At 37.5% G+C, this 27,604-nt stretch overlaps 4 protein-coding genes across 4 annotated transcripts; 2 read left to right on the forward strand and 2 right to left on the reverse strand.

The window, feature by feature from the left end:
• The first annotated feature begins 5,469 nt into the window (after positions 1-5,469).
• On the forward strand, positions 5,470-10,467 carry LOC131001545 (PHD finger protein MALE MEIOCYTE DEATH 1-like). The gene is given in 4 exon segments (XM_057927999.1): positions 5,470-6,266; positions 6,355-6,598; positions 7,233-8,754; positions 8,756-10,467. Coding segments are annotated over 4 exon segments (2,130 nt in total). The 5' UTR covers positions 5,470-5,977; the 3' UTR covers positions 8,831-10,467.
• Positions 8,993-10,405, reverse strand: LOC131001595 (U-box domain-containing protein 21-like). Its single transcript, XM_057928092.1, has one exon. The coding sequence runs from the start codon at positions 10,403-10,405 to the stop codon at positions 9,098-9,100; it is 1,308 nt and encodes a 435-aa protein (XP_057784075.1). The 3' UTR covers positions 8,993-9,097.
• A 2,368-nt stretch (positions 10,468-12,835) lies between the features above and the next one.
• Positions 12,836-16,745, reverse strand: LOC131001533 (receptor protein kinase TMK1). The gene is made up of 2 exons (XM_057927937.1): positions 14,002-16,745; positions 12,836-13,752 (listed from the first exon to the last, which is right to left on the reverse strand). Exons 1-2 carry the CDS (start codon positions 16,310-16,312, stop codon positions 13,223-13,225), a joined length of 2,841 nt encoding a protein of 946 aa, XP_057783920.1. The 5' UTR covers positions 16,313-16,745; the 3' UTR covers positions 12,836-13,222.
• A 9,830-nt stretch (positions 16,746-26,575) lies between these two features.
• LOC131001688 (ethylene-responsive transcription factor 1B-like) lies at positions 26,576-27,327 on the forward strand. The gene has a single exon (XM_057928264.1). It carries the CDS (start codon positions 26,767-26,769, stop codon positions 27,220-27,222), a length of 456 nt encoding a protein of 151 aa, XP_057784247.1. The 5' UTR covers positions 26,576-26,766; the 3' UTR covers positions 27,223-27,327.
• The last annotated feature ends 277 nt before the right edge of the window (positions 27,328-27,604 follow it).

Raw genomic sequence — 27,604 nt, forward strand, 5'->3', positions numbered from 1 at the left:
CAAATCGAAATCTCTTGCACACCAACAATCTCTCTCTCATCTCTTGTATGATTCTCGGTCCTAGGGTTTCGATTTGGGGATGGAGAAAGCCGGCGGCGCAGCAGCAGAAAGCCACCCACCGCCGCTCTACAAATCGCGGGTCTTAGGGTTTCGATTTGGGGGTGGGAGAAAGCCGGCGGCGCAACAGCAAAAAGCCACCCACCGCCGCTCTGCAACGCGGCCTCCCTCCCTTCAACTCGCCACCCCAAATCGCGGCTCCCCTCTTCAAATCGCGGCTTTCCTCTTCAAATCGCCACCTTCAAATCACGGCCTCCCTTCCTTCAAATCTCTCTCTTTCTCTCTCTCTCGCAGATACCTTCTTTCAATTTTGGGCGTCGACGGCTATGTTTGGGGATGGGGGTAGATGGAGGAGGCAAAGGGGGTTTGGGGAAGGAGGTAGGCTTGGGGGTGTTTGTAGGCCGGGAGTTTGGGAGGTGGCGCCGGGGGTTTGGGGGTTGGGGAAGGGGGTAGGTTTGGGGTGTTTGGGGATGGGGTATTAGGGTAGGTGATTTTTATTTTTTAAAAATTAATTATAAATAAATAAAATTATTAAAAAATTTAAACAATGACATGTCATAGCTAGGGCTGGGAATCGGGTCGGGTTCGGGTAACCTACCCGAAAAAATCGGGTACCCGAACCCGAATAACACTGAAAAGCACTACCCGATCCCGACCCCGAAAAAAAATCGGGTACCCTAATACTCGACTCAGGTATCCGAATCGGGTATTCGGGTACCCTAAATTACCCGGTCAAAATTTCAATACAACCCAAAATTTCAGTCAAACTCTCAATACAACCCCAAAATCGAATCGAAAGGAACTAATCAAAGGTGGGAGCTCGGAACCAAAAAAAAAGGAAGAAGAAGAACGGCTGGCGGCGTCTGCTGGGAGCTCGGAGGCGCGCGGCTGCTGGGACGACGGAGGCGGCTGCGTGGAACGACGGGAACGGCTGGGCGACTGAGCAAGGGTCTCGGATCTGGGGGCGACTGGAGAGGGTCGCGCCGTCGCGAAAACGGCAACGGCGGGCGGGCGAGGGGCGCTGGGTGGGAGGCCGGAGATTCTGGTCCCTGGAACAGCAGACGGGAGGCGGAGACTCACGAAGACGAAGGGAAATACCGAAATAGGAAAAGGAAGGGATTAAAGGAAATAGGGAATTTGAGATTCTCGATTCTCGAAAAAGGGAATTAATTAGACCCTTTGACTTCATTTTCGAAAATGGGAATTAATTAGACCCTCTGACTTCATTTTCGAAAATGGGAATTAATTATATAATTTAAAATACAATTAACTAAAAATTCGGGTATTTCGGGTATACCCGATACCCGATCGGGTATACCCGATACCCGATTTTTTCCCAGCCAAAATACCCGACCCCGACCCTGACCCCGATTTTTTCGGGTATAGGGTACCCGATACCCGATTTTTTCGGGTCGGGTATCGGGTACCCGATTACCCGAACCCGAAATTCCCAGCCCTAGTCATAGCTGATTTGGCATGAAATTGACATGTCATAGGTATTTGCCTTGTCATCTCGCCGGATTTTTTAATTTTGGGAACATTAAGAACAAATTATTGATTCATGTATTCATACGCTGATTTTGAAGTTGGTGAGAATATCGCGAATTCTCAAAAGGCTTTTGAATTTAGCGGCAATTAACCCAAAAAGAAATACCATTGTTTTGTGTTATTGGACAAAATATACTTGTGTGATGTTAATAGCATCAACAACGTCAACTAATGCTTCAGCTAATTTTCCTCTAAAAAAAAATAAAAAATGCTTAAGCTTATTTAGTGATACTAGCAGAGATAACGTGCATTCACACGTAAAAAAAGAATTAATTTAATAATTACTTTTTATAAATGTAAATTTATATTTTATTTCATTTCATAGTAATATTTATTATTTTAATATATTGTTTGAATCAATTATTGGGTGAATTTTAAAAAGTATAATGTCATAAAACTAAAAAAAAACATTTAAATTTAGTATAAAAAATTATTAATTAATTAACCATCGCCTAATTTTATTGTCATTAGAAAAAACAAACCAAAAAGAAAAGAAGATTGATATGAAATTCATGTTTATTTTCTAAATTTCATCTTTACATAATTAATTTTGATTCCAAGGATTCTAGCTAGCAAAATTAAACTTCTAAACTGTTAAGTATTTTTTGTATTGTAATTCTTAATTATTAAATTTACATAATAAAAATAGTAACCTATGTGGATGAAGAGTCATAATTGATACTATTACTTAAGTAGTTATTAAAATATAAAACATAAATCATACTCTCTTCGTCTCATTACAAATGTCCCAATTTTCATAATGGGATTGACATTACAAATGTCTCATTCATTTTTTGACAAATAATGAAGGGATTAATTAACTTAATTAACTAAGGGGCCTACTCTCTCTCTCTCTCTCTAATTTTACATACCCTAATTTGTTGACTCCTCGCATCCGCCGCCTCTCTCTCTCTCGTCGTCTATTGTTGTCCTCTTCTCCATCGCAAAATCTCCTTGTTCCTCTTCTTAATATATATATATTAAAAAATTTACTATACATAATCTATTAAACTATACAATTAATCTTAAATTAAGTATAAATAAGGGATATTATAGGAAAATCAAATTTTGTAAGTGATTGCAAAGTCACCTAAAAAATAACATGAAGAATTTACCAAACAACTAATCAGCCACTCAAATCATAAACACACACATGAATTTTGTACTTCTATTTTATGTCTTCATTTGTGGTATTTATATAGATAATATTAAAAATAGATGATAGGTACAATTAGAGTTGGAGAAAAAATTAGAACTTCAATTAATTTATATTTAGAGTTCAATTAGTACATAATATGTATGAATATTCTTTTACTAGTAAATAGATTTTGATATATGTAAATATATATAGATATACATATATATAAACCCAATCTGATTTTTGTGCCTCCAGAATTGGTCTCTCTTTCATAAATGATTAAATATCGCTAAAGAAAAATACAAAATCAATCATTTTATATATTAATCTTTAATTAACTCTAGTTTTGAATTATGACATAGTTCTTTGGCAATCTTAATTAAGTTTCTTGCTCAATATATATTTTTGTACTTCTATTTTATGTTTTCTTTGGTGGTATTTATGTAGATAATATTTATAATACTCCCTCCGTCCATGAAAAAGAGTCCCATTTGGGACTCGGCACGGGTTTTAAGAAAGTTGTTAAAGTAGGTGTAAGTGGAGAGAGAAGTAAATTTATAGGGGTAGTGTTAATGATAATTTTAATTGCTTAATCTTTCAAATTAACTATCAGTAAACAATTTCAGCAAATTGCAAACAATGTCAGTGAATGGATAAAGAAATTCAACAAATTTAGCAAATTTCAAACAAAATCAGTAGATGGTAAAGATTTTCAACAAATTCAACAAATTTCGAACAGAAATTCAGTGAGAAGCCATAGCTAAGAAGTGAGAAGCCATAGCCAAGAAAGTGGAGCAGGAGATGATTTTGAGAGAAATTTCCCAGAATCCATTCTCATTTCTTTGCATCTCTCAAACCCCATTTTTCAAACAAATTCGACTCCAGTAGTAAATGGATTTCACCAACAAATTTAAGAAATTTCAAAAATAAATTTCAGCAACAAATTTAGGAAATTCCAGCAACAAATTCAACAAATCGATTCCAACAACAAATTTAGGAAATCCGAGCAACAAATTCAGGAAATTCCAGCAACAAATTCGAACAAATTCAACAAATCAATTCTAGCAACAAATTTAGAAAATTCCAAACCAACGGAGGCAGAGCGCGACTAGGAGCGGAGCAGAGGAGGAGTCGGCGTCGCAGACAACGGCGAGAGCGAGTTCCTGTGGTGCGGAGCGGAGCGCGTCGACTGGGAGTGGAGCGGAGCGCGTCGTGCTCAGAGGAAAGCGGCGAATTTTTGGGAGGCGGCGCCTTAGGGTTTCGAGCTCAGAGGGAGCGAGGCAACGAGATCAGTGAGGCGGTGCTTTCAGACGATGACGAAGAAGGAGAGAGACACCGCACCACTCTAGAGAGATCTAGAAGATAGGGTTTGAAGAGTTGATGGGGGCGGTGAGCCGAGGCACGGCGGCGGCGACGACCTAGCTGCTGCCGGAGAGGTGAAGGGGAAGAGGGGCGTAGGTCGGGTCCGAGCCTCGCCGGAGGAGGAACCACGTCGGGGAAGAGGGGAAGGGGAAGAAGGGCGTAGGTTTGGTGAGGGAGAAGAGGTGTGCGTGCGTAGAGTGAGAGAATTTTATGATTAATTGTGTTTAATTAAGTTTAAGTGAGGAGAGTTTTTAATTATTGAGGTGGGTCCTCAATGGCAAATGAAGTAAATACATAAAGTTATAAAGGGTATAATTGTATAAAAAGTGAAACAGGACTCTTTTTTGTGGACAAAAAAAAGAGGGTAAATATGACTCTTTTTCGTGGACGGAGGGAGTACATGATAGATACGATTTGAGTTGGAGAAAAATTAGAACTTTAGTTTATTTATATTTAAAGTTCAATTAGTACACAATATGTATGAATATTTTTTATTAGCAGAAAGATCTAATTTTTATGCCACCAGATTGGTCTCTCTCTCTCTCTCATAGATAATTAATATCGCTAAAGAAAAATACAAAATCAATCATTTTATTAATCTTTAATTGACTCTAAGTTATTTATAATTTCCCTAAAAAAAGTCATCATTTAGAATTGTGATTCGCTTTAGTAAAATACAAAATCAATGATTTTATTAATCTTTAATTCACTCTAAGTCATTATTTAGAATTGTGATTAGTGTGGGACTCTTTATGTTTATAATAATAATAATAACAATAAAAAAATGATATTACATTATTATCCTTAAAATAGATTTAAAAATAGGAACATAATAGGTAAACCAAATTTTATAAAACAAGGCTCTTTTGTAATAGGTACTTCTATAATAGGTATAGATTACATATTTCCATAAATTTACTGACGGGAACAAATATTTCAGTACTTGAAAAGTGACGTATACTATTAAATCAATATTTATTTTCTCTTTTAAACTTTTCATGTTTTTTTTTAACAAAAAAGGCAATATTTAGAATCAAATTTTCACCGTAAGTTTTGAACTATGCATACGAATATTTCGGACATTCAAGCATTGGTTTCACTAAAAATGGTCTGTATAAGTGACTTGTTTTTCATAAATAGAAAATTTTAATTCTTAAAAAAATGTGAATTCTACTATTTTTAATAAATTTATACATTCTCTTTTAAGTCTCATGTCGAAAAATTTTGAGTCACCTATATAGTACGAAAGGAGTACTCATTTTGATTTGCAAAGACAAATTATACCCACAAATAAATATTCTAATTTGCCTTTAGTGAAATATGATCGCCCACCATTTAACCTCTGATGTGAAATTTGAGTACGCAAATGCACGAACATATGTTCATGCAACGAAGGGTCAATTTCATAATAATAAATACTTTTATTAGAATGAATATAATTTAACTTTGCTACAGCAAAATAAGTATATCTCCCTTTCATTCTTTATTTATTTATTTTTAGAATACCTTCATTTTTTACCTTGTGACAACTGACAAGAAAGGTTTTAGACTAATGTCACACGTCATTGAGTATTTTCACTAGTTCTACATTTCCCCCTTTTAAATACTCACTAATCTTCTTACCCTAAAAAAAAATAAAAAATACTCACTAATCTTCTCTAAAAAAATTACAGTGTGTAATTACCACAAATGCATCCAAACAAGGCCTAAAGTAGCATACGCGCGCGATGCAGTTGGGGGAAACTGAAATTTGAAATCTTCAGCTGAGTAACTGTTAAACACTCAACCATCAATCCTCTTTTTTCTTCTTCTTCCTCTCACAAATTCCACCAAATCTTCCAACCAATGGAATCGTGAGATCAGGGATACACAATGAATTCCCCAGTTGTTGAATTTCACTCCAAAAATCCACCAAAGTTCTATGGCTTCCACACTTTCGCAGAGCCCGGCTGCCCCATTACTCTCACCGGCGCCTTCAGAGACAACATTCGCCGTTTTCTTCAAGAATGCGCCGCCATCGAGGATTACGATCTCGGCGGCATGCCGATTTGGCGCACCTTTTTGGTGTACGAGAGTAAAGGAACGGTTCTTCCCCTTTACACCGTCGAAGAGAAAGTGGCGGATTCCGATCGGCCATTCTGCGATTACTGTCGCTGCGTTGGTTAGTGCGAATTCAAAATCCCTTTTTCTTGAAATCTGAATTGGGTTTTGGGGGACTCACTGTAAATTCGTGTGTTTCTTAATTGCAGGGTGGAGCCACCATTTCGTATCGAAGAGGAAGTATCACCTTATAATTCCAGCGAATGATGAATGGGATGATCCCATTGATGAGAGCGTTTTTGATCTGCAAACGCACCTCCTGCATGGTTTGATCCACTGCAACGGCTTCGGGCACTTGATATGCATCAATGGGATTGAAGGGGGTTCCAAATTCATATGTGGTAGAGAGATTATGGACCTCTGGGATCGTATCTGTACAACTCTTAGTGTGAGGTAACTGAATTTGTAGCTATAATACTTATTTATTTGCATAATTTTATTAGTATGATGATTGATATGTGAGCTGTGAGCTGAATGGCTGCGTGGTGTTTTCAAGTGAAGTTGGTGGGAAACCATGTTGATTTGTGTATGTTGTTCGTTTATGTGATGGAAACTGATATGAAGCACTATGTAGTTGTATTATTTGATTATCACAACTTCTGATAGATTCTTTAGGAGTGTGTAAAGGATGATTACTGATTAGGCTGTTGAGTTGCAAAATTTATAGTTCTTTCATCTCTGGTTATGTGATAAATTGAAGGCAGCATTGGTCATGAATGTCTACTGACACTGCCTGAGGTCTTGTTTTCATTTACACAATGGTCAGATTATGAAGCACTATAGAATTGCATAATTTGATTATCCCAACTTCTGATAGAATTTTTTAGGTAAGGATAAAGGCTGTTTTGGCTGTTGAGTTGCAGAATTTATAGTTAGACTAAAATGGAAGTCAGACTTTGTTTGGATATCTTCTGTGATATATACTGAATGTATTCATTGTGAATGTTTATTTGGAAGTGATTAGGACAAATTACCTCAAAACTTGTAGGAAAACAGAAAATGAGTTCTTAGTTTCTCGTTCTTGTAGGCAAATCACGGTTGAAGATTTGTCGAAGAAGCACGAAATGGAACTCCGGTTGCTTCATGGAGTTGCTTATGGGCGCTCCTGGTTTGGTAAATGGGGTTATCAATTCTGCCATGGGAGTTTTGGTGTAAAGGAGCACAACTATGGAAGTGCAATCGATCTTCTCAGCTCCTTGGACCTTGATCGAATAATCCAAGATTTCAGTTTTGTGAAGGCATGCTTTGATCTCAAGCAGATGATCGAGTACTACAGAAATATGAGTGGCAACAATTTGGCTACAGTTAGAGGCTTATTCAGGTTTATGTTTACAGTGAAGTCGACAACTCCAACTACACGATATTCCACCATAGTTGCATCATGGCCTGAGAAAAAAAAGGTGATTTTCTCAACTCATATCAGAAAGTGTTCTTCCAAATTCCCCACTAAGCTTGCTCCCACGACCAGCTTCTTTAGAAAGGAAAAGCCTACAAAGTGCAGAAAATTTTCCAATCTTGCTGCTAAGATGGATAGTAGATGGCCGGTTAGAAGACTCGAGCATGTTGCAGAAGTCATTGCTGAAGCCTTGAAGGAAAAACGAGCAGCAAAAAACACCGGCAGTTGTGGAATGACCAGGCAGGAGGCGCGTGATGCAGCACGCCTCCATATTGGTGATACGGGGTTGATTGATCACGTCCTCAAGGCGATGAACAATGTAATTGTTGGGGATCACATTGTTCGTCGTGCTGTGAACAGAGCGACCAAGGTGCTGGAGTACACCATTCAAGATCTCAAGTGTAATGATGAGAAACAGTTTTACCCCTCAAAAGTTGTGAAGCCATCTTGGACATGTTGTCTTGGTCCGGGGAGAAGCGTTTACAACGACGTCGCCTATCTCTATAAAAATGTGTTGCTGGGCTATCCAGAGTGTGAATCTGTGGAATCTGCGGCTCAAATGATTCTTCACAGTAAGCATTTTGTGAAGGAGTTCCCATTTAGAGATGAAGATGCCGAGTCGCTGATGTTCATTTGCAAACTAATATTGAGCTCGGTTGATCTCAAAGCCGATCTTTCTTATGAATTCACAGCCGTGGAGCATGTAGATGTTCCTCTCTACGCTACAGTCGGTGATCTCAAGATGGCAGTGGAGAATGCATTTCGTGACACTTACTGCATGCTGGAGAAGTTGCAAGTGACAGAGATTTTAGAGCTGGAAGAAGTGGAAGACGAGGAAGTCCTGTTTGGGATCGTTCAGTCAGGTATGGAGCTCCATGTGAAGGGTTGTGGAACGGACATGGAGAGTAACTTGAGATATGAAGGTGGGATAGAGAACTGGACTGTAAAATGCAAGTGTGGGGCGAGAGACGATGATGGGGAAAGAATGGTTGCCTGTGATATCTGTGAGGCGTGGCAGCATACGCACTGCTGTGGTATCGAAGAAGCTGAGGCTGTGCCAAGATTGTTTGTGTGTGAGACCTGCTGTACCTCACTTGTAACGATGCAGAGACCATGTGGCTTGACATACGGCTACGAGTCGTGTGAGGGCTCTTTTGCTGAAGAGTCATTTGCGTGAGGTTGGTAGTTCTGTGATTTGTGTAGAGTTTTATGTACATGTGCAATTGTAGAATCTCTCTTACACTGTAAATTCTACTTTGTATAGACTGAAAATTTGTATCATATCTTTTGAGGTAAAGTCTATTGCAAGATTAAGTTGTAAATCAGAGTCATTGTGATTGATCTTATAACTTTGAACATTTTTTGAGGGGTGAAAAACAAGAAAGAGCAAGTATGACAACATTATCAAATCTTGAAATTCTGTGTTGTTTACAAAGAATTGAATGAATTCTACAAAAATGTGCGACTGTATCTGTATTTTCTGTACACAAAAAAGTTTAGTTTGATCTTTTGATATACTTAAATCCCATGGAGGAATCAAAGCAATCCAACTTATCTCTATACAGATTCATTAGTTTGAGCAAATCAGTGACTTTGTCCTTAATTCTTTCCCCACTCCCAATTTGCAGCACAACCAAGAGCTTCTGAAAAGCACCGAGCTGCACTGCCTCAACCAGAGCACTCTCATTCTCCCCCATGCAGAGCTTCCAAAGGGTGGAGATGGCGAGCTCTGTGGCGACATCTGAGACGCGCAGAATCTTCTTCACGAGCAACGGGACTGTCAGCGCGTTCTCGTTTGCGCTCTCCCTCCCTTGTTTACAACTGCAGATGGTGTCCATCACACCCAAAGCCTTCTCACAAACACTTTTGTCGCCATCAACAAGGACTTCAAGAATCAATGAGATGAGCCCCATTTGGACAAATCTCAATGCAGCTTTCTCACCCTTGTCTGCAGAGGAAATCATGTAGTTGATCACCACCAAACTTGCCTTGGTGGCCTTGGGGCAAATTGGTACTTTCACAATCTGAAATAGAGCTTCCTCAACTCCTTCAATCCCCATTAGGCCATCGATACACCCTTGATCCGCAGAGACCAGGTCTCGCAACACACAGACCGCGTTCTGCCTCGACGACAGATCGTCCTCGGCCTTCAACAACCGCGCCATGCAACGTAGAGAAACCGCAGATTTTAACCTCGAGACGCCGTCTCGATCGGCCGGAAACGTCCACGTCAGCGCGGATAAGATCTCTTTGATTAGGTCTTCATTCTCTTCAACTGAAAAACGCGCGAAGGACTCGAACGATTCGGCTAGCGCCGATCCCACGCCATTCGCCACGATGCAGCGCTTGTTGTGCTCGCTCTCTTTAGCGGAATTCTTCGTCTTCACAAGCAGCTCCTGTAATTTTCTGGCGTCGCCGCAGCGCGCCGCCGCCTCCATTCTGGCGCAGATCTCGGAAACCTCGTAGCGGCTGATGGGGATCCGCGGCGTGGGGATCCGCTCCACGCCGTAGGATTTGTTGGCGACGCACCAGTCCTGGATCATCTTCCTGATGGAGTGGTTGGGAATTTGATCGAAGTTTCGCAGCACCTGGTTGGTGACGGGGCATGTTACCTTTCCGGCTTCGATCCATTTCTCGATGCTGTCGCGGTCGTAGGTGATCCCCGTCGACAGCGTCACCGGATCCTTCATCAAATCGAGCGAGATCGGACAACGGAAATGGCTGGGGATCGTGAGCTCCATTTCTTGGCCGATCGCCTTCGCCGCGGCGATCTTCCCCCTCCTCCGCCTCCATGAAAAAGTCATTATTCTTAGTTAGAGAAAGTATGTGTGATCGTTGTTTATTGCTGTTTTTCGTTTTTTTGTTTGTTGATATTAAAAATGTTGGACTATATATATATATGTATGTAATGCATGTGGGGGGTGGTCATAAGTGGAGGGAGTTAGGGGGATAATATGGACTAAGGAATAAAGGGAATTATTCAAAATGGTAGTAGGAATTAGGAATAAGAATTGAATATTTGACCGTTGAAATTTTGAATATAGAGTGTCTATTTCATTTGTTTTGCTAAGTCGGCTGGGGTTTTGACTTGCTGACCGGCTAGCGGGTCAGCGGTGGGTAGTCGGTGCTGACCAGATTGCAATAGACAAATATCTGCCGTTGGATTTTAATCAATGACTAATCTGTCGCCACGTGGTTGAGCGTGTTTGGTCATCCGTCTTTTTTAATACTACTACTGTTAGTTTAATCCCCACGCGAATTTTTTTTATTTCACCTCATTTCAAAATAATTAATAGGAATCGTTGTAGGGAAATCGCTGTCCACTACTTGATTACAAATCCTTGTTTTGTAAGAATAATTTACCATACCTCAATGAAATCAAATAGTATTACGTAAATTTTATTTTTTACTATTTTGGGAAAAGATACTAATCATAGATGAATCAAACTACAACGTAACTGGCTACAGCCTACATCATACATGTGTATGGGCTTATCTTTTTCCTTCTCTTTTTTTGCCGAACAGTTGTTTTATAGACATTGTTAAATTCATAAATGATGTAAGTGAACCTCACGCAATTAAAAATTCATAATTGATAGCCAGTTTGAAATCTCAACGTATACCGGTATACGTATGTACTATACTCATGGTTTAAGATTTAAGAAACATGTAAGCAAAGCAATACTTAATCATCTAAATAAATGCATGAGTAGACCAACGGCAAGAAAAAGGAACCGGTCCTTTATTTATAATTAATGACACGTAATAGTTCTTTTTCTTTTATGGGTTATGGCAAAAAAATATACGAACTTTGGAAAAAAATTGTAATTTTCACCTGAACTTTTAATCAAGCCAAAAAAATACGTGAATTTGTATTTTAGTTGCAATTTTCAACTAAGTTTGACTTTTGACGAAATTAAAAGCTTAGTTGGCAGTTGAAATTAGCTCAAATATATTAATTTTTGTCTTCTTAGACCTCCGAGCTTCTAAATATTCATCATCAGAAGTTAGACCAACATCAAGTGAACTTTCGACTGCCAACTAAGTTTTAATTTCACCGAAAATCAGATTCATGTGAAAAAATAATATCAATAATAATATCTCATTTTTCCTATTCATTATGGCTCGAACTCTCAATCAATTAGTTAAAGGAAAAAAAATAATACTAAGTCACATAATAATTCTAATTACCCACAGAGTTCATGTGAAAAAATAATATCAATAATAATATCTCATTTTTGCTATTTATTATGGCTCGAACTCTCAATCAATTAGTTAAAGGGAAAAAAAATAATACTAAGTCACATAATAATTCTAATTACCCACAGAGTTTAAGTGGGCAATCTAACTGGCAACTGATTGTTGATTTTTTTTCTTCAGGATTACCGATTGTTGAATTTAAACATTAGATTTTACAAAATTATAAAGCCTCAACAGATGTTGATGCCTCCTATCATCACTCTCCAACCACTAAAAAATAGTGGTGGTTTCACCTACATTCTCATTATTCAAAGAGATTTCTTGTCATCTCATTTCCTCAAATTTTTTTACTCCAGCAACAACTATATCTGCTTAATTAGTTTAATTTAAATCTATGAACTGAGAATATTAAGATTTTAGTATACTAACATTTATAATAAGATGAGATGAACTGAGAAACTAGACAAAAAAAAAAAAATTAGTTCGAATATATTGATGTATAGTAAATTATAATAATGTTACATTAATTAAAAATGTGTCATATTTATAGTGAAATAAAATGTACTAATATGCATGGGGAGATAAAATAGAAGACGGAAGTAAGGTTATAGAGAATCCAAATGAGTTTAGATTCCTTATTGTAGTGTGGTCGTGTATACCATATGACATTGTTATCACATATCCGCTGTGTTTCTCTCAAGAAGGTTCGAGAAGCTTATATCCCCGCTCTTCCTTGTAAAACTAAAAGGATATATGTAACATATATCAACAAAATAAAATGAGTTCGAAAAAAAAAAAAAAAAAAAAGTGGGCTTGGGCGTAGTCGTAGTTGAATAGGACACAATCTGAACTGTATTTGTGTAGGCATACTTGAATTGACAGCTGTATAATTTAGTGAAACAATTTGTAAGCCCATGTGCAGCAGTTAGCCCACAACACTCACCATCACATGTTGCTTTCCTAACCTAACTAGTTATCTTCAAACACAAAACAAAGCATCTCTCTCTCTCTCTCTCCTTAATTACAACTAAACGGAGTGCTAACACTTTTTGATTGAGAAACGAATCAATGTCGGAGCTTCCATCAATTTACAACCAGAATCTTACTAATATACCAATAAATAAATCACATCACACTGAAATCTAGCTTCATCTCCACCAAGATAACCCAACCAGTTTAAATCTGGTGCAGAGATCAAGCAACAAAAAACTACTACAATTTCAGTGTGCCTTCATTGCCACTCTTGAATCTTCAACACTTAAAATGTACTAATAATCTTCACATGCAAATAAAGTTTATAAGAAAAAGAGAAAAAGGGAAACACGATGAATGGTAACAGACATGAGAACTAAGTTATACTGACTGAGGGGGAAAGAGCACAGAATAAACATGTAAAATTAGTTGCATCTCAATCTTCTTCATCACCTGCCATCACACGATGTGAAAGACTCAGCAAATCCAAACGGCCGTGTCGGGATGCTCGTCTGAGTGTTGTCCAAGCTAGGAAGATAAGACGAGGACGACGAGTCCATGTGGCTCGTGCCTTCGAATGCCTGCCACTTCTTCAGCGCCTGAGGCAACGACATCTCAAGATCAATACCGTACATGTCATCAGAACTCTGATCGGTCGGCTTCCACTGCTCCACCAGGGATGAGAGCACGTTCACAGCGTGGCCCATGTCAGGCCTCTGGTACGGCTCCCTCGCGCAGCAGTGGCCGGCCAGCTCAGCAACGGTGCTGATGTTGCCCACGGTTTCTTCATCAAGGTCAATGGTTGGATCAATGGCCTTACGGAAGGTGTCCTTGTTGAGGTGCATTCTTCTGAACCACGTCACGAGGTGCATGCTCTCCTCTGGCTGGCTCTCGTCCAGCGCCTTCCTTCCTGTGATCATCTCCATCAAGATCACACCAAAGCTGAACACATCGACTTTCGTTGTCACTCTCCCCGTCACTGTAAGATATATACCATAGAATAACCGTATTGTTAGTGCTGTTCAAGTGTAAATGTTGGATGCCTAACAGCTTATCATGTCTGATGATCAAGTTTAACTACCTATCAATTTTACTTGAGCACTGATTAAAACCATAATGATGTGATGGCATATCAGATTGATATTAGATGTTGAATGACTAGTGTAAACATGAGCAGAAAAAAACAACTGAATGAGCATAATATTCTAGTTGAGGGAAATAGTTATACCTGCATATTCTGGTGCTAGGTACCCGAACGTTCCAGCTATTCTCGTTTCAATGGAGGCTTTCCCTTCTGGAGCGAGGCGCACAAGGCCAAAATCTGCAACCTTGGCCCTCATATCATCCCCAAGAAGAATATTGGAAGGTTTAAGGTCCCTGTGAATAAAGCTTTGGTGGGCCAATCCATGGAGGTATTCTACGCCCCGAGCAACATCCAAGGCAATCGTCAACCTTCTCTTCCACTCCAATGGCTGCAAGCCCTCATCGGCCCAGTTGAAAAGATGGCTGCTCAGAGGCCCTTGGGGCATGTACTCGTACACAAGGAGTTTCTCATTTCCATCGAGACAGTAACCGAGAAGAGCAACTAGATGCCTATGTCGAACCTTTGTCAAAACAGCAATCTCAGACTTGAACTCAGCAATCCCTTTCCCTGCGATCACTCCACACTCCATTCTCTTCACTGCAATCTTTGTCCCATCATGCAGCTCGCCTTTATAGACTGTACCAAAACCTCCCCGTCCTAGTATGTTGTCTTCGCTAAAATTATTAGTCACGCTTCTCAATACTTGGATAGAGATCACCATGTTTCCGGCTTCGACCATTTGAATGTCGTTCGTCTCATTGGCTGAGACGGTATGTGCTTCACTCACAGCACCAACGCTGACACTTGATCCTGCAACCGTGATCTTCACACTCTCGTTGTCTGATCCAGAATGGCGAGGATGAACCACCATTGCGTTCGGGCTTTGGACTCGGCTGAAACGCTTCTGCTTGCTCTTGTACAAACAGAAAGCAGCCACCCCAATCAAACAAAGCACAAACAAACCTCCAACTACAGAAAATACAACTACTCCTACAACACTTTTAGACTTGCCATTATTCTTTTGTGGATCATTATCCGAACCCGGACTAGCTGCGCCCGAAGAAGACGTGCCAGAGGCGTCCGAATCAACTCTATCCTTCCCAATATCAGGATTCCCACCGGTTTTAACAATCGTGTTACTTCTGAAAGAGGGTAGTTTTCCATAAAGGTCGTTGTTCGACACATCCAACTCAGCAAGGGAAGGCAGAGACGCGAGCTCCTCAGGGATCGTGCCAGTAAGATTATTGTTGGCAAGAACCAACCTTTGCAGTGATTTAAGCGAAGCAAAAGCAGGAGAAATGGTGCCTGCAAGGCCCATGTTCTCAAAGTTAACAATGGTGATATTCCCTTTGTTGCAATTGATCCCAAACCAATCAACACATGGATCATTCCCCTTCCAATTCTCAGCAAACTTTCTATGGTAATTCATCAACTTCACGATTGAGAGCAATGCATCAACTCTAGGATCACAATCACCAGGCTGGGGCAAGCAGAAACTATTGGTATTCGAAGTCATGTCAACCGCAACAGAATCCTTAAACTTAGGCATTGGCCCTTGCAACAAATTATTTGTCAAATTAACAACTTTTAAGGATTCAAGATTCACCAAAGACACGGGAACAGGCCCAGTAAAGGAGTTATCTCTCAAACTCAACGTCTCCAAATTCCTTAACTCGGAAAACTCAGGCAATGGACCTAAGAATCCATTCCCATGCAACCAAACCTCCTTCAAGAATGTCATGTTCTGCATCGCATCAATCCCCCCACTAAGTTTCTGCCCATTCAGCCACAAAGACTCAATCTGAGAGCCCGAAAAGGACGCCGGCAGCTCGCCCTCCAAGTTATTAAGAGCCAAATGCAGATTAATCAAGCCAGGAAACGCATCAGGGCCAAAAAAAGATGGGATTTTTCCACTAATATTGGCGGAATTAGCTGAGAAATTGGTAAGAGTGGAAGCATTTCTAAGGCTATCAGGAATTTCCCAAGCAGAAAAGGGGTTGTTATCAATCTCAAGAGATAGCAAAGACGACATGCCCTCAAAGAAATCAGCAGGGATAGATGTGAAGTGATTGTTGCTAAGCATCAGAACTTGCAAAGAATTCAAGCCTTTCAAAGTTGGTAAAGGGCCAGAAATATTGTTCCATTGCAGCTCTAAACGCTCGAGTTCAGCCAAAGCAGAGAGTTGCTGAGGGAGCGTACCTGCAAGATTTTGGTGGCCGATTTGAATCCGTTTCACCCGGTTCTGGACGCAGACGACCCGGTCCCACTTACACGGATCCGGGTCGGACCAAGAGAGCTGATCCGGTGGTGGGTTTAGGCTTTTCTTGAGCGCAAGCATGGCGGCAGCATCGTCTGAGCTGGTCTGTGATTTCACAGACAGAAATGCGGATAACAGCAGCAACCCATGTAAGAGAGATTCCAAAGACTGAATCTTTAGCCCTGAACTGGGCTTCATTTGAATGAAATTTGCAGAAGCTAAGGGCTTTCTTTGTCAATGGCGAAAGATGAAGAAAAGGGGAGAGAGGAATATGCCTGACCAGATTTTCACTGCGATATTTTCTGGTAGGTTTTGGTGAGGACCATTGGAGTCGAAAAGGGACGAAAACTGAAGTGTAAAGCAAATGCAAATGCAAATAGCATAGAGAAAGGAGCTGGAGCACATGCAGAGGTGTCCCCACAATAGCAGATAATTTTGTGAATAAAGATGACAGTGTTTAAAAGCTGTATAATAAGTGGATGATTCTTTGGAACATGGGCCGAACCCAAACACTCTGCTCCCCTTTCCACAGAGAAAACAAGCTAAGCTGTCTCCATGTACTACTATAAATCAAATCAATACTTTCTTTTTTTCTATGGTGATTCAAGTTACTACTAATTAAGAGGGAAAGCATTCTATAAATTGAGTATATTTTGTTGTCTTTATAAATGTGAATTAAGGACATTAATTGCATATATTAGTTATTTCTGCAAAGATAGATAACTGAGTATAAAAGGTTCATGCAAGTGGCGTAATAATATAAATTATTTCACACCGAAATCGTAAAAACTTGCTAAAGCTCGTGATTGAATTTATAATTTGCAGTGCCAACTTGGAAATGACAATTTATTAAGACTGTACCGTGTATTGCATCTATCGAAATATATATAATAGTGTCGTTGGTAAATCTAGTCTGATTGCATTCAATAATGTATAATAGATTTTTTTATTAAATTAATAATAATGTACAGTAGAATAATTTTATATTTAGTTGGATATTCATTGTATACGTATTAATTATGATTTGTTGATGTGATGGTACTACATAGGAGTATATAAATGTAAATGGAGTAGCCCCAACAATTGAAGTTAAAAGACAATGAATCTGGTCTCTCGTTTGCAATGGATTGAATAAGTGAAAACAGTGTAGGGTGTAACTTGTTTGCCTAAATAAACCAACTAATTATTGTTGGAACAAGTCAAATCTAACAAACCCACATGAACAACTAGCCTCTCCCACTCACCATCAATGTTTGCCGCTAATAATAATACTCCTTCCGTCCCACCGAAAGTGGTGCGTATTCATTTTTGGATCGTTCCATCGAAAGTGGTGCATTTCCTTTTTAGGTAATAATTTTACACTACAAACAATGTGGCCCCACACACACTTACACATCTTTACACTACAATCTTATTCTCCTTAAATCTTGTGCCCAAAAGAAGTGCACCATTTTGACGAGAGAGTAATAATAATACGTTACTATTCAATGTGGGCCTTTTGCTGTCACTTGGGCCTACAAATTGAATAAAAGACAAGTCGAAAAATTATAGTGGGCTTCATCCCGAATATGATCCAAACTTGAAAGTTGGGCTTAAATAGTGCCATTTAACGAGTTACTCTGCTACTGCATGTTGCTTAATATATTTCGATCTCAAAAAAGAAAAAAAAATAGTTAAACTATAGTCTATATATCGGCATCACTTAACCAATCGAACAAGTTCGGATCAGACGGTCACTGTTTAAAATATTATATCTCTCTCGTAAAAACATGCATAGTATATTTATAATAGTACATTTATAATAATAATTATCCCACTAAACATCACAATCAATGTGAGACCATTTCTCCACTCACACTACACTTTACAGGATTTCTTAAAACTCGTGTCGTCCCATACTATGCATATTTTTATGGGACGGATGGAGTATTAAATAATTTTGTTATGGTTCCAATTTATCGACATCACTTAACGGAATGGAATCGTAACAATGAATACGTGGCAAACTAATTCACGTAAACTCCAACTCAACAATTCAACGATCGAAAAAAATTAGAGGTGATTTAATTCACCACACTTTAAAAGTCATGTTAAAATTATAACTTCGTCAGATAGAGTTATTTTAACAAAGAAAATAAAATAAAAATTAGAAAAATATTTATAGAATTAAATTAACTCCAACAATAAAGATAAAAATTAAAATTAAGTTTGTTGGCTGCCCCTTTCTTGTTTAAGCCGTAAATACGGGACTTGAAGCAGGCATTAATTTTCAAGTCAATTTGTATCCGGTGGAATAAGTTCGAGTCGAACATGAGGACTTTTATCGATTCTTTACATGAAAAATAAGAAGAAAAAACCTTATGATTAAAACTGTTTTAAGCTACTCCAATAATTAAAAACGTCATCATTAATTCATTGTTTAGCGATTAACTTACGGCTCACTAGAGTTTGAAAGAGAACATATATTATTTTCTGAGTTTTGAGTATATATGTGATTTTGAAATTAGCAAAACAATCTATATTTTTTAATCAGGGCGCAGATGAATAATCAACTTCTAAGGCATCAGGCATGAATGATTGGAGATGGAATGCCAATTTTTACGTTTATCCTGATCTCATGAATGATAGTCTCTTCGTCCATAGTAAAATTTCATACTTCTTTTTTTGAAACGTTCACAAAGAAATTTTATATTTTATTTTTAAATTATATATCTCATCACTTATAATACCTTATGTATTCTTACTTTTTGTTTTTTTCACCACTCTCAATACTAATTACAATACATTTTCATCACTCTTAATACATTCAACAATCCCTCTAAAAACCTGTGTCATTCTTTCCTAATTTTTTTTTATCATAATTCATAAATGAAGAGAGTATAATTTATAATTATGAATCATCATTAATCCTATAGGAATTAATTAGTAGAACTTCTCTAAGTAGATGTGATTAATAATTAATTCATCCCCGTAAGAGCATCTACAGCAGATCTCTCAAAAGTAATCCTAACTTTAAATTCGGCTAAAATAATAAAAAATGAGATAAAATGATCATTCAACAGATCACCTATATTAAGTTGGACTCACAAAAAAATTTACACCCCCCTCAAATCTAATCCTAAATTTACACCCCCTTAAATCTAATTCTAAATTTATAAAATAGACAATGAAAAATAGGAGAGCTACTGTGTGCAATTGTAAAATATGGGTTAAAAATAATTTAGGGAAGACTTTAGGAGTATTTTTAGGAGTAAAATTTTGAGAAATCTGATGTGGATGCTCTAAATTGATATATATTATCTAGGGCGAAGGTGCAGATTCCCCCTTGAACTACACCCCCTAGAGCTTTTAGCCCCCCATAGTCGGTCAAAGCGCGTTGACCTCTCCAAAGTCTCGGAAGAAGGGTGCAATTAGGTCCTAGGGTGAAACGGGCGTTTAACGCCGTTCACTTAATTTTTTTTTTTCGCTGGGCCCCACCACCCCAACCACAATGCGCGGGGTATTATATTTAGGACTTAGGGTTCAAATATTAGGGACCCTAATTTACGAACGATCTTGCAGGAAATTGAGAGAAATCGACAAGATTTTCTGCAATTGGGTTAGGGTTTGTTGAGTATACTAGGATTCGAGCTATTATCATGAGTTCGAGCTCAGGATTCGGGTCATCCTCGTCGCGTGGTAGACAGCAGATGATGAACGACAATGAGGTTAGGTATTGTCGTTGTAAATTTGAAGGCAAGAGGTTGGAAGCTACGAGAATGACTTCATGGACCGATGACAACCCTGGGAGAAGGTTCTACGGGTGTCGAAATTGGAAGGTAAATCAATTGCTTATCACTCATTTTGTTTTTGTGAAAAACATGGAATTAATACTCAATTTTTGAATTCGCATACCCAAAATTGTGGTTTTTTTGATTGGTATGACGAACCAATGTGTGAAAGAGCTCGTGAAGTTATAAACGGATTGAAGAAGGAAAACATGAAGCTTGTAAAGTTGCATGAAAGTTCGAAGCCCCCTATGGATTTGGAAGCTGAAATTGAGCACCTTTGGTCAGTAATTGCAAGTTGGAAAGAAGAGTCAAGGGGGTGTTTATGTTTCCCATGTGTATTTCTATCCAACGTTATGCATATATATGTTTATGTTTATGCATATTTGTGTTCAATTATATGCATAATTTTGACGGCGGCCGTGCGAAAAAAAATAAATTTTCGACAAAAAAAATAAATAAATTATTTTTTATATATTTTTTTAATTTGATCTAAAACATTTATTCGTATTTAATCCCTACGTGTATTTTGCCTTGGAAGCCCTTGGAAGGCATCTGCCAAGTGTCACACTCCTAATGCGCCATATACACACATTGTATGGTCTATATTTTGGATCTATATACTATGATAAGAGGGTGTGGATCTACATGATCCTCTCCCTATATATATATATATATATATATAATATATATATATATATATATATTGTTAGAGCATTTTCATACTCTAATTAATTGTCATTGTGTAGACAATAAGTGTATCTACTACTGGATAGAACTATTGCTTCATCAGTTGCTTCCGTTGTTGAGACACTCTGCTGTCTTTTACTTGCGGGATTTTGGAGATATGTTTGGAGATATACATGAGCCTTCTTATGGATATATATCTACTACTGCTGCGTTTGAAAGGGAGTTCTCATTCCTAGGGTTTCCTTTTTATGGGTCGCCTCCTAGAGCCTATAGCCCGCCAAGAGCCCAAACTTCTTCTAGGGTTTGGCTATATATTGGTGATGAAGGAAATTCGTTTTTGCTGCTGTTCTATCTGATATTCTACTTCATATTGAGAGTATTTTCGTGCTAGGGCAGAGAACATACAATACATGTGAGTGTGTTCTAGTTTGTGGCTTATTTCTTTTGTAAGCGCGGATTGTGGGTTTGTTCTATTGTGTTTACGATTGCTCCAGCCTGTTGGAGTAAATTTATTTGTTGGGTTTAAGCGTTGAATGTGTAGCATTCAAGCTTAGGGAGTGAGTTGTTAAATTGCTCTCAATTATTCATCTTGGTGGAGGTTTGGGAAGATATAAAGGCTAGGGAGAACTAGTCTTCGCGTGTAAGTCCTTTGTATATCTTATCATCACTAGTGGATAATTTACCTTGGGCGTGGACGTAGGTGTTTTATCACCGAACTGGGTTACCAACTTTGGTGTTCTTGTGTTCTTCATATTTGTACACGAGTTTCTGTTTGAGTCTCTCTGTGAGTTATAACTTTTGCGTGTTGCTGCTTCAGTCTCTCTGTCAGTTTTAACTTTCTGGGTTTGCGAGTTTATATGGTTATGGATAGGCGAAACTTTCATATATATATATATATATATATATATATATAGGGTGTGGTTCTAGAGAGAACTACATTATTTGTGAGAACGGGAGAACCATCAAATCTAATGCATCCACTGTAAAAATTAATGCATTCGCTGTTAAAATTAATGCACTAAAAAAATAAAAATAAAAAATGCTCCCTTCAGGATTCGAACCCAGGATCTGCATTCATCCAACAAGATGATGCATCCACCATAGATCTTGATGATCGAATGGCTGAAAATGGTTCTCCGGTCTTCTTTTATTTATGGTTCTTTCTTGAACCTCTCCCTATATATATATATATATATATATATATATATATATATATGGGTGGGCTACCGTGAGAACACGTCACATCATAAAATAAGAAAGAAAAGTAATTTTCAATGTATGAATTTTATGTAGAATACGTATGAATTCGCTGTATAAATGTATGAATTGTGAAGAAAAAAATTGCTACCTTTAAGATTCGAACTCAGGAGCATAAATCCATCCAACATGGTTACGAATCAATGGTAGATCTTGATGATCTAAGGGCTGAAAATAATTCTGATTTTATATCTTAAGAAGTGTACTTATTTTAGCCCTCCCCTATATATATATAGATGAAGGGGTTCTAATAAAAACCTCTCTTAAAATGAGAACTAGGAACCTAATCTTGGCCTTTGAAATTTTAGATCTAGTATGTTAGGTCCAGAGGGTCTCGAATAGGTGTATGGGGGGGGAGAAATACACCTATGGGCTATTTTTTCAAATCCTCAATCAGAGGGATCTCAGTCAGAGATCAAAACGAGACTTTGCATGCAAACACAGACTCCTGTTTTACTGAAAACAGTTTTGACCAAACAGGGTTGACGACTGATACTGAAAGCTCTTCAGTAAAGAGTTATCAGTTAAGTTGTCAAAACTTAACTGATGCACGTAAGGGCTTCAGTCGTGTTTGCAAAGACAGAGATGATAACACTCTTCCTGACTATCAAAAGATAGATCAGTCAGACTGATATCATACGCAGCGGAAATTAAACTTAGTTTCGCAATAGCCTTGGTGGAGCACGTTGTTGGTTGTTAGGTTACTCTTTGCAGTTAATCAGTGTTCAGTTTATCAATAGAAATAACACAAGTAAGAATGTAAAACTGAAAGCTGTAAACAACACATAGACTTTTACGTGGTTCGGAAAAACCCTTTCCTACATCCACGGTCGGTTGATCAGACCAACAATCCACTCCGCAAGTGCTTAACAGGTGCACTGCAAACCAAACCGTGTGCTTGCCGGGTGCACACAACCGTACCACTAAAGAAAACCCTTCTTCAGGACCCACGCTTCACTCGCGTCGGATTTCTCTGCTCAACACAACCCGTGCTAAGACTTCTCACTCAGAGTCAGAGTACCTTCTTGAACTCCGAATCACTCAAACACTCTTTTGGGAGGGAGGTTTGAACGAGTGCCAACTTCACTACAAAGAACAAGTTCTTTGAAGCAAGTTTGACCTTTGGCTTCTGGGTAAACAGAGGTTTGCCTAAGGTCTAAGAGAATATGTGTAATCAGCAGTGACTGATTTTAGGCTTTGGAATTCTCTTCTTCGATTCAAGCTTTGGGGAGATTAAGCTTTAGGCTGCGTAGCAATTTCGGCAGAGCTTCGGCTTATGTTGTTGAATCGGTGAAGGTTGAAGTGATCCTCGAGCGCTATTTGTAGGAGAACTCTTGAATAGATCCGTTGGCGTAGAACGTCATCAAGATTTCTTCCGTTGAAGAGCAATTCGAATTTGGGTTGAGGCTTCAATCTTCGAGGTTGCTTGCCTGGGTGGAAACGGCTCTCTTGATGGACAGGAGATGTGACGTCTCTGAAAAGTAACCACCAGATAGGAATGACCTCTGCAAAGATAAAGATATCCTGAGATCTCTGCATTTAATGCGACTGTACTTTGTGAGTACGTGGCTTCCTCTGAACGTTGGAAGATCAGTCCTAGGAGGAATGTTCAACTGATACTTGACTTTAGTATCAGTCCATTGCGCGCATTAAGTAATCAGTCTTCAACTGATTCTTCAACTGATACTTCAGTTGGTATCTGCAGTCTTCAGTCTTCAGTCCTTCGTTCTTCAGTCTTCAGTCTTCGATACCGCAAGCTAAACTAGAAATGAACTCTAACACTTGAGTTCAAAGCAATTCTAGTCTATTACAATTAAGTCCTATGAATTTTAGTATCATCAAAACAAGGTTTAGGATATTCCACAATGTTCCCAATATAGTGGTTAGGATTTATGCAAAAAAAAAAAAAAACCCGTCTAATTAGCTGCCATTTGTTTTTTTAAAACGTGTGTTATAATTTTTATTGAGTGGAAGGTTTTTTTGTCTTCTACATTATTATTAATTAATTAATGACTATAAATTAATTGTGTAATATGTGTTGTCGTGTTTTTTCTTTAAGTTTTTTAATTAACGAATCAAAGATTAAAAAGAAATATGAATTTGGATTTATTGTCGTATTTTGTTGATGTATTAATTTTTTTTGCGAAATTTGTTTATCATATTTTTTTTAAACGATTATCAATTTTAATTGCATAGTTGGTATTTGAAGCTGCATAGTTGTTGTAGTGTACTGTGTTGCACAAATGAAAAATTTAAATGCATAATGTGTTAATTTTAATTGCATAGTTGGTATCTGAAGCTGCATATTGTAGTGTATTGTGTTGCACAAATGAAATTTTTTAATGCATACTGTGTTAATTTTAATTGCATAGTTGATATCTGAAGCTGCATAGTTGCTGTAGTGTACTATGTTGCACAAATGAAAAATTTTAATGCATAATGTGTTAATTTTAATTGCATAGTTGGTATCTGAAGCTGCATAGTTGCTGTAATGTACAATGTTGCACAAATGAAAATTTTAAATGCATAATGTGTTAATTTTAATTGCATAGTTGGTATTTGAAGCTGCATAGTTGTTGTAGTGTACTATGTTGCACAAATGAAAAATTTAAATACATATTGTGTTAATTTTAATTACATATGCATAGTTGGTATCTGAAATTGCACAAACGAAAATAAATATAGATGAGAGAACGTGATAAAGAATCCCATAAAAAATCGATTCTATAGTTAATTCAATAAAATACAAATGACTTAATTAACCTTTCAAATTATATCAAACTAAAAAAACGGCACTTATTAATTAGAATATCTAATTGGGCATGTTTTATTAAATGAAACAATTCTAACCACTAGATCTTCAATTTTAAAGGCTAAGATTAGGTTCCTAGTTTTCATTTTAAGGGGGGTTTAAGCCCACCATATATATATATATATATATATATATATATATATATATATATATATATAGGGAGAGGTTTAAGAAAGAATCACTAAATAAAAAAAGAACAGATAACCATTTTCAGCCATTCGATCATCAAGATCTACGGTGGATGCATCATCTTGTTGGATGAATGCAGATCCTGGGATCGAATCCTGAAGGGAGCAATTTTTTTTTTGAGTGCATTAATTTTAACAGCGAATGTATTAATTTTTACAGTGGATGCATTAGATTTGATGGTTCTCACGTTCTCACAAATAATGTAGTTCTCTCTTAAACCACACCACATATATATATATGTGTGTGTGGGGGGGGGGGAGTTAAATTTTAGTGAAATTGTTATTTTTGTGAGAAGTGAGAGTAATGAATTAGGAAATGTATAATGTTGAATAAGATAGTATACAGTGTTCAATAAAGATATTAAAAAAATTAGTAAAATTTTCATTTCCTCCAAAATTCGAACCAAGGTAAAATCTTTAGCCGTTCAATAATTCAATTAAATATCAGCCACATGATACATTAAATCGAACACCTACAAATCAATCTAAGATCTCACCATATATGAGTGATCTCATTGGAACCGTTGCCTATATATATAGAAGTGGATCATGTAGTACCAATTTTAGATCACACATTTTTGTCTATATAGCACACCAAGAACGTGTCATGTAACAGAGGCCTTACAAGCAAAATACACACATGAGTAAAATGAGAATACAAATTTGAAATATTAAACAATATATTTATATTTTTTATTTTTTTAAATATATAAATTTATTTAATACATATAAATAAATACAAAAATACATATATAAAAATATAAAAATGCATTACATTGCACAAAATTATGAAATAATGTCATCCCGCATTTTTCCTAGAAGACAACCTGAGGTGGCACCCGCGGGCGCATAAAGACATACATGTCAAACATCAAAAGTGCACATGTTATAGACTATAAGGGGAAAATAAGTCTTTCTAGCTACTATTCAAGCTAACTTCACAAAGAAAATGACCCAGACTTGATTGTTTAATGGGTTTATTTAATTACAATTAAATAAGAAATCTTCAAAAGTTGCTTCGATTATTTCCCGCCACAGAGATACAAAAAATTGTCGAAAACAGCTGCCTGCTATCTGTTTTAGGTGTATTTTTTATTTTATTTTTATGTAAAAAAAAAGACTTTTCAAATCAAAAGTAACGTCGACTGAACAATATATATATACCAAATGTTGAAAAATTTAGAATATACCTATATAAATTTTCCTAACGTCGCCCATTATAGATTATATACGTCAAAGCATGATTAGGAAATTTGATCAAGAGATTTTCCATGCAAGCGTTTGTTTGTACATTTGTGCGATTTGAACATACATATAAATTCTAGCTAGTAAGACACTGATCACAAGTGTCCTATAGATTATACATTCTAATAGGAAAATTATGAGTATTCTATAATATGTATGTGTGTGCTCGCACTGTATGAACAGACGCATAAGAGATTTTGTTGATTGTGAATAGGCATGTACATAGATCTGAATTTATACTTACATCCTATATTAATTATTCAATATTTTTGTTTACAAAAAAGTAGTTGGAGAATCAAGTTAGTAACTTGAATTTGAATAGGCCGAGTGCTGCAAATACCCTATACCATAAATTTCGAATAAATCTTCTATTCATTATTTAGTAGTGTAATCTTGGGTCCAGATTACCCAAGTCCATAAGATTCTTTATTTTACCGATACTGTATCACGCAGTATTAATAAATTGACACTCATTATACTGAAAGCTAAGGTATGCAAAGTGGTCCTCGATCAAATTTAAAATCAAATTGGCTCTCATTTTACAATAACAAAAAAAAATCTAATATCATTCCTCTCTCTTCTTCCCCACCACCAGCCTCGTGTTTTCTCTGTCTTTTATGTCATAAAAAGGCTACACAATTTCTACACAAAAACATGAATTCATAAAAAATTTATAAAAAAAAGAAAAAGAAGATGGATTCTCCACCTCCACAAAACGGCAAAACTCTAATTTTGCAGGACAGTAGAGACAAACATTACATCGGTGTAAGAAAACGGCCGTGGGGGAAGTTCGCGGCAGAAATAAGGGATTCGACGAGGCGCGGAGCTAGGGTTTGGCTGGGAACATTCGCCACTGCGGAGGCGGCGGCGCTGGCCTACGATCAAGCTGCATTCGCAACGCGGGGGGCGTCGGCCTCCCTCAACTTCCCGCCGGAGCAAGTGGTGGAGTCGCTGCAGAAGATGAACTACAGATGCAAGGACGGCTCTTCGCCTGCTAAAACCCTAAAAGAGTCATACAAGAAACCTGGTAGGAGTTGTAAGAAAAAGATTATCAAGGAAGAAGAGGATGATGATGATGTAGTTGTTCTTGAAGATTTAGGGTCTGATTTGTTGGAAGAGCTCTTGTCTAAAAATTCAGATTCCTGGTAATTCTACGTTTTCTAATTCTCCATATATATCAGCTTTCGAAATATATAATTAAATCGTGTATTTATGGATATGGGAGAAGTTTAATTTATATTAACCCTTGAATCATATGGTGAGAAGAATATGGAGTATATTAGCTGCTACAAAATATCTGATGAACATGTCGGCTACAAAATATGGAGAATCTTAGATGAACATGTCGGCTACCAAATTAACTTAAGTTTATAATGTTTTGTGCTTGTCGTTTGTATAATTTTAACGATATGTATAAACGCTCTGTCTCACATATATATCAATCATGAAGAAAAATGCATCTTATCTTACCATTAATTGTTTGGCTTATCTAGCCTAGCTATCATCTTGCTTAAAAGAGACATGCCAATCA

The sequence above is a fragment of the Salvia miltiorrhiza genome, chromosome 8 (assembly GCF_028751815.1).
Source record: "Salvia miltiorrhiza cultivar Shanhuang (shh) chromosome 8, IMPLAD_Smil_shh, whole genome shotgun sequence".
NCBI lineage: Eukaryota > Viridiplantae > Streptophyta > Magnoliopsida > Lamiales > Lamiaceae > Salvia > Salvia miltiorrhiza.